The sequence below is a fragment of the Monopterus albus genome, unplaced genomic scaffold (assembly GCF_001952655.1).
Source record: "Monopterus albus unplaced genomic scaffold, M_albus_1.0 scaffold269.1, whole genome shotgun sequence".
NCBI classification, from domain to species: Eukaryota; Metazoa; Chordata; class Actinopteri; order Synbranchiformes; family Synbranchidae; genus Monopterus; species Monopterus albus.
The window spans coordinates 514,643-522,990 of NW_018128149.1; the positions used below are offsets into that span (position 1 = coordinate 514,643).

General features: G+C 45.1%; 1 protein-coding gene across 1 annotated transcript in view; it reads right to left on the reverse strand.

Annotated features, from left to right (window-relative positions):
- The window catches only part of rreb1a (ras responsive element binding protein 1a), a 49,513-nt gene that overhangs the window by 35,949 nt on the left and 5,216 nt on the right, over window positions 1-8,348 (reverse strand). The window contains 3 exon segments of the mRNA XM_020621911.1: window positions 677-746; window positions 1,371-1,569; window positions 1,650-1,754. Of these exon segments, the coding sequence (XP_020477567.1) occupies window positions 677-746; window positions 1,371-1,569; window positions 1,650-1,754 (374 nt within the window).

Consider the following 8,348-nt stretch of genomic DNA (forward strand, 5'->3'; position numbering starts at 1 on the left):
TGACACACTCTCGGCCTTTGTTGACATCATCACTGTATGTATCGGTTAAAGCCTGACAGGGTGGATGACCGACAGTCACGTCCACATTTGACCTGAAGTCAGCTGAACTGTGACACACCAGGCCGCAGAACCGCCTGAATCACCGTAGGGCTGAGTCCGCTCTGCCCTCACCCACCACACACACACAACTCCTCCGCTCTAACGGCCAGGGAAGCAGCACTTCCCTTTTCCTGCTTCAGCTACAGGAAGTGATGACGCTGCAAGGAATGCCTCAGGGCATGATGGGAGACAGGAGAAGTAGAAGCAAAAATACTGAGAGGAAACAGGTGGAAGAGAGGAGAGGTGACAAGACAAGAGAAGAGCTGAGGAGAGGAGACAAGAAAACTAGGGGGAGAAGAAGGAGGAACAAGCAGAGGGAACAAAAAGGAGAGGAAACAAGGAGAGGAGTGGGAAAGAGATGAGAGGAGCTGAGGAGGTAAGATGAGAAAACAAGGACAGAAGAGGAGGGAACAAGGAGGGGAAACAGGGAAGCAGGAAGTGAATAATAAACCACAGAGGGAGAAGAAGAGCTGTGTGGTAAACATGAGGACAGCGGCGCCGCCTGCAGCTCAGACTGCACCAGAACTACAAGATGGAGAACAAACGCAGTATTAAAGTGTGTGTTTGCTTTGTGTACCTGGTTGCGTCGTGCGTTGCGGCTAGGTGGGGCCCTCATGGCTGCTGTGAGCGACTTGCTTGGGGAGGGGCTTCAAGCAGGGAAGAAGACAGAGTCATCAGCTGACACACACATCCTGAGAGCAAACCACTTCTTGAGTCTGTGTGTTTCCCGGAGGAGCCGGGTGGAAACTCGACATTCAGTTGTGTGGGACAGCGCACATTAGTCGGCACTGATGGTAACAAGTGGTGCCAGGGTTAGCTGGGCCACCAACATGCACTGGTCACAACTGAAAACAATTCTATATGTTTGTGTGTAACAGTTACACACAACTGATTCATTCCAGAGCAAAACATATTCCTTTAAAAAGATAATTTTCTGGTTTGACCACACAAATGATTTTTCCACCCTGATGTCCACCAGACTCGTTTAAACTGTGAGCAGGGGCTATTCTGAAAACCCCATTGATGTGTTCAGGGTCAGTCCAACATTCAGGTGTTCAACCTTGTTAAAGGAAGAAACAACCAAACGTCATGCTGATAACCCGTTTAGGGCTTTAGATTTTCAGTTTCCCTTCCAAATAACAAAACAGTGTTCAGTAGATGGTGCTCAGCTATCGGAAGGTTTGTACGCATCAGTGTTTGTGATGCAACAGCTGCCTGAAAAGACAGACATAGGATGTAAGAGAAGGAGTCTAAAGTGGCTCCTCATTCACCTCGGGGAGGGGCCGGCAGAGGAGTTCGCTGAGGTGACCCCGCTCCCTCTTTGTCCATCTCCTCCACCGTTGATGGTCCCTGCTGCTGACATCACCGCTGACATCATGGCATTGATGGAGGACAGGTCTCCTCCACGGTCTCCGTCCTGTAGCTTCTCTCCTCCGCTCGCTGCCGCCTCCGTCACTCCGTTGATTGCTTCTGGATGAGGACACGTGGAAATGACTGCGCTTTGTCTTGGGCTAAAACACCCCTGGTGCTGACTGATGTCTGGCACGTACCTTTGAGCTTGTTGTGCGCCCTCTCCTCCGTCAGTTCCGCCTCTGCTGTCTCACTGTTGGCTTCTCCCACTTCTCCCAACTCCACTGTGGAGTTTTCCATGACTGCTGAGATATGAAAAAACAACAAATTCACAGATAAGCAGGTGTAACTAATGGATGGTCACCATGAAAAAAACAGGACAATTTAATGTCCTACAGCCAAATAGTAGACACTAAGAGCTCACAAAGTACGAGCTGAGACATTTTATTGCTCATCGGTGACAACCAGCAACTTTTGCCTACAAATGGCTCACCATGCAAGACTTCATGTCAGTGAAACCTCATTTTACAAACTTCCACAGAAGAGAGACTGTAGAAGCAAAAGAGGGCACGTAGTGAAGTTTGACTTGAGGCTTGTTCTCCTGGTGAATGTGAACAGACCAACTCATCTTCTCTGAGGTGCTTTTCTAAGTCAACTGCAAACAAGTTAAAGGGGCAGATTTTTTAGTGGAGGCTGGTGTGTGAAGGTTGAAGGTTAACTTAAATTAGAATCACAGAGGAGCTCTGAACGTTGGCCAGGTGTTCGTTTCCCAGCCTGCATTTAAACGACAGTCTCTGGTTTCACAGCAGGAAATTTATTCTTTTAAAAACATTTTTAAACAGAAGCATATTTATATCTATTTAAGTTTACGGTCAGTCCATTAATGACTGAAGACGACACTATCAAAGCACAAAGAAACATCAGTGTTGATTTAACAGTTAAAATACCCAAATGAAAATAAAACTGTTTTTTGCTGACAACATTAACCCTCTTAAAGCTGTAAATCAGATTATTTCTGGCCTTTTTAAAGGACCGCCACAGTGTCAGTGCCCTCAGCTCTTTCACAGCAGCATCTCTCGCTGCTTCCTGCGTTGTCATTTTGACAGTAGAAACAGACGATGAGAAGTGAGACAGCGGAGAACATTGGCTGTGACCTCTGATCTATGAGGCCAGCTCTGGCTCAGCGCCGACTGGACCAGAGGGGACATGATGAGAGGTTTCCACTGCTCACACCTGTCTCTAACATGGCTGAGAGACACAGAGACAAGCAGCAGAAAGAGAGGGAGGAAACAGTGCAGAGGTATGTAAGATTTTTGGGGAGAAGTAAGAACTGTGAAAAATGAGGTGATCTGGGAGAGATGGAGGAGTGAGGAGAGAAAGGAGGATCTTCTCAGAGCAGAAGAAGAGCGCTAATTACTGTTTCCTGTTTGGCAGCCCCCACAGGAAGACGGTCTCCAAAACCAGGCACTTCCTCCTCCAGCTCTGCTCAGAAAGACGCTGCATATCTTTGTGTGTGTGCGCGTGTGTGTGCATGCTAGAGGGAAGGAAAGTGTTTGACATTCAATATTTTAAAAGACCTTATTTTCCCAGAGCAGGCAATGTTTAAACGTCACCATTTACTTTCCAGAACTGCATTTAACTTATATACATTTATACATTTAGATTTTTCTCTTTTTTCTCTAAAACCTTAGTTGTTTCTGGCTTTTGAATCCTGTTAACTTCCTGTTTTTCCCCACAGGCACCACCAAAGTTTTATCTCAACTTTAGTAATCTTTTACGGGCTGGTTTATTAAAGACGTGGTGGGTCAGCTGTTCATGTTGCTGTACAAGGTTATAGTGCTTAGTTTACGTGGGTCAAAACAAGCTGGAAAGAATGGGGAGAGGAAATGAAAGTGAAAAGGATGGGGAGAGGATGAGCAGAGCTCTGGGAGTGACTGGCGACAACTGGCCGAGTGTATGTTATGTGTGTTGTGTTTCCACTGACCTCTACTTGTATCACTGCTCTTACATGACAAACTGTAACATGGCCGCGGCAGGTGCATGCACATGCACACACAGATCTGAAGCTTAACCCAGGATTGTTTTTTACATCAGCATCACTTTCACACACACGCGCGCGCGCGCGCGCGCGCTGCAAGGCGCTGCGATTGGCTGACAGAGTGGTCAGGCAGCAGTTTTTACAGCAGGCTGAAACAAACGGCAACAGATGGCTGCACGAGGAGAGAGGAGGAGGAGGAGGGAGTAAGGATGGAGGAGATGACAAGGAAAGCAGGGGAGATTAGGAAAAGAGAATGAGGGCAAGAAGAAGGAAGGAAGGGACAGAAAAGACAGAGGTATGAGACAGAACAGTGAAGGAAGAACGAACAGAAAATACTGGTCAAAACTGTGGGAACGCACTCGTGTTTCCAGTAGTTATGGGTGTAATATAACAGGTGAGCACAGAAGGCAAACACAGCTGGGACAGACAGCTCTGCTGCAGATGTTCCCACAGATGTGTTGCACCTGTAGGTTGCTGTGCATCCACCATGGACCCCGTGCTGCCGTCCCATCATTGTTCTTTCCTTCTCCGCAGCCTGGAGGTGGCTAGTTCTCCTTCCAGAGGATGGAGCCCTGAGGAGCTCTGACTTCCTGTGTTCATGGCATTTTTCCAAATGATGCTTGGGGGGAATAGCACCGGCTATTCCCTCAACACGTTCCAACATGTACATAATCTGCAGTCTCTCAAAACTACACATCAAACCCACGGGGGTGCAAAAGCAGAAGTCCAAGGATCATCATTACATGGTAATCCATCGAAACGTAGTTTTTAATAAGAGCAGCTGTTTCAGACTGAACCAAAGTGGGGGACAAACCGACACTGCCGTGCATGAGGCCATGCTAGCAGCAGAAGCTAAAACCTATAAAAACATCACAAACCTAATTATAAGTGTTTGGAGTGACACGTCCAACACTGGCCCATTTCTGGATCAGCTGCTGTTAGTCCCTCCAGTTTAGTTAAACCCAGTCAGTGTGTGAGTGTTTGTATATTCCTGTCTACACTACACATGCATGACTGTGTGGCTGAATACACTGTGTGTGTGTGTGTGTGTGATGTTACTACATCTGTTCCCGGTCATCACTCACACCAGCTCCGACACTCCCTCCTGACTCACACACACACACACACACACACACACACACACACACACACACACACACACAGCACTGACATCCTGACATTTCTGCACATCCATGCAAAAGCAGGAAAAAGGTCACGATGTGGGAGCCTGGGAGCAAACGACTGTGTGTGTGTGTGTGTGTGTGTGTGTGATGGAAAAGTTGTCTCTCTGTGCCAAAGTGCTGCAAACAAAGAGTGCTGCTCCATTGCTGGCTCCTCTCTCCCTCGCCATCACTCCATCCAGCCTCTTCTCTTTACTTTCATCCTCTCACACACTTTTCTTTCTAATGTTGCCTTGTTCACTGCTTCTGAAACCCACTGATCAGCGGTAACCTCGCTAGTGAAGAAAGAAAAACCCGCAACAAACCTGACATTATAACTTCACGAAACGATGGTTGGAAAACCTAAAAAAACCTTTTCACAGCAGAAAACAAAGAGCAGCACAACTAAGGCACGAAACGTAGAAACTGAAGACCGTATTAACATCACAGGAAATTTTTATTTGGCTTAAATTTGGGGATGATTATTTTTATTACTGATTAATCTGCTGATTGTGTTCACAATCAACTGTTCATTTGGTTTATAAAACTTCAGAAAACAGTGAATATGGTCAATGCAATTTCCTAGAACAAAAGGTGATGTCACTCTCATTATTTACTATAATAATCATCATTATTCTTCACTTATGTGTCATTATATCCTATTTATTTAATCTAGTCTGTTTTAGTTTTACTAGTTTACTTTAAATTCATTTTTACCCAGTTGCCTTACTGCGATTTAATTAATAGGGACAAATTGTGGCCACCTGTTTTTGCACGTGCAGCTTCTGGCACCTGCCTCTGCCTCAGCGTCGCGTCCTGACCCGGCAGCTTCATACTGTCTGTGGCTGGTGCGGGAGTCAAGGCGATCAGATGGTCTGGCCTATGACCAAACAGTAGCTAGTAATGACTTCAAAATCAGTTCATTTTAGCACAAATATTTAGTTTGTCGTCTCATTTTCTTGTTTTTGGGTCGCACTGATGTCAGTGAGTTCACAACACACTCCTCCTAATGTGTGCAGCACCTGTGTGAAGATTTATCCCTGTGGCAGATGAAGAGATGGTGTGGGATGGAGGCAGAGCTGAGGAGGAGGATCTGAAGTTTCCTATCGCCTAAATCCCATAAACCCCCATAAAACTTTATGTTTGAACAACCCTGTGTTAGTAGCTCAGGTAAATAACTGCAATACCTTAGTGTCTCTGGTACTGTAAATATAAATAAAGTTCCTAAAATCTAAGTGAGTAAGCATGTTGGGCCAACTTTTATTACTAACGACAAACCGTTAATGGCTTATGAAGCTAATAAAACAGTACTGAATCTCAATAAGCTAACCAGTAGCTTTTGAAGGGCTTTAGCTACTAGAAGCTTAGAACTGTACTAGCTTGTTCTGTTAAGGCCTACTGTATATTTGTCACTGTCCCAGGTTCCAAACTGTCCACTCAACAAAACGCCCCGTGCATGTACCACAATGTTAGAAAAACGTCATTGTACACAGACACATGTCAGATCAAACTCAAGTATGAACAGGAACATGTTAGCATCCCGTGCCCGTGTGTGCACGAGACTATGCACAGACCGATTAACCCTTTAGCCTGTTAGCAGCTGGCAGTACAGATTCTACTTACACAGGTTAACTATTAGTCATTTATATTTATTGAATGTGTATGTCCTGCTTATAAATGCTAAATAGTTTAACTTAAAGTGTTAAACCTAGAATTAAGTTCTGTGTGTTTAAGTTAATCTCCTTTCAAAGGATGGTTGTTTCTGTATGGCATGATTTTTTAAGTTTTCCACCCGCAGGGCTAAACTAAATTTATCAACTGTCATATTAAACTCAACACAGTAAATTAGGTCTTGGTGTTAGCAAATGTTTAATATAAATATATAACTTAGTTTTCTGTCAGCTAACCCGTCATATTCAGTGGCCCATGGACACAAGTGCAGTTATGGCTGAAGCAAAACTTGCATGTTCATTCTGCTTGTTCCTACTGTACCAAACGTGAACCATGAGCTGAGAACTCTCAGGCCTGTGGTCCTAAGCTAAGGAGCACTGGCGGCCTGCGAGCCAGCCAGCATCATTTACAGCCCCACACAGCAGAGAGCCAGAGGCAAACTGACAAAACTGACACCTGCAGTAGAAAGCAAACAGCCCCAGAGGACTCACAACTCTCTCCTCCTCCTGGTTTCAACTCTTCCTCTTTTCTGCCCTTCTCCTGTTGTATTTATAACACTCTCTTTTTGTGAGGTGGGATGTTTGTAACTTTGGGTCCTCCTGGGTGTCGCTATCAGTCTGTGTTTAGCAGTATAGATGTGAGGAGAGGGAAGGAAGGTTGTATGGGGAGGACTGGGTCAGAAAACTGGATCCGGTGACCATCCAGCCATCCATTTTCTATACCGCTTAGTCCCAAACAGGGTCACGGGGGCTGGAGCCAATCCCAGCCAGCTGCGGGTGAGAGGCGGGGTACACCCTAGACAGGTCGCCAGTCCATCGCAGGGCTCCAGTGACCATATGTTAGCTATTTATTACCTCCTAACTGTCACCCTGTGCCCATCTACCCATCATCCCTCTTCATCATGTTCAAAATTGTTCAACCATGCAAAGCCCTACAGAACAACGTCCAAAAGATAGACACAGAAAAGCCATTTGCAGTCATCACTCCTCTGAACATACATCCAGGCTGTGTCGCCCTATGTTCATCCATTGCTGGGTGTCCTTCTTAGCCTCAGTCTAATATGAAGTACAGTTAAATGCATGTGTACTTGAGGATAATTCATCTAAATGCAGTACTTATTGAAATCTGTTTCACTGAGCGCCTCTGTAATGGTAAAGTTCACTTTAGTTTATCCAGCATTAAAAAACGGATTATGCTCAAACCTGACAAACCAACAATGAACTACAAGAACAGTGACGCCTGTGACTTGGTAACTACTACTCCTACTCATTTTTAGAGTATTTCTAGCTGTTTATTACTATGTTATGTTAGTCATCTCTGAAGCACTGAACTAAATGTTCCATTACACTGTGCCATTTACATCAAGTAGCGTGCATGATGGCAGAACAGTCAATGCCACTAGTATCTGACGCTAATATTACAGGTGATATTTTTGACAAAAACTGCTATATGTTGACAAAAAGGAATGGGGAATCTGAAAATATTTGTCCTCAGATTGTCTGCATGAAAAAAAATTGTCAGCATCAATGGCTAAAGAAATATGAATGAATATGAGGTGAAAGTAAACTAACTGGTACCATCACATCTGAAGCTAATTAGAATCCCTCAGCTATCTTTGCTCCGCTGACAGAGAACCGATGCTGGCAGCTGAAGCTAATTAGGTCGGCTGGCTCCCCTGCACACAGTAACAACCCCAGCACTGTACGGGTGGCTATACACTCCAGTAGGACTACTAAAACGTAGGCTGCTCAGCCGACAAGAGGACTGCTCAAATCCATGTCTTTTACTAAAAATATCATCAAAAATCCAAGGCACATGTGTTAAAGACAAATATCAGACTGTGGTGTAACATCTAACCTAATCTGTGACCAGAGATTCTTGTCTTTCCTTGACTAGACGGCGTCTCTTTCTGTTTCTGTCTCTCTCTCTCTCTCTCAACCACAACAAGAAGCTCACGCTCACGAGAGTCACAAGAGAGTGCTCTGCTGCTTCCCCATGTGTGAGTGTGCTCGGAGTGAGAGAGATTCATG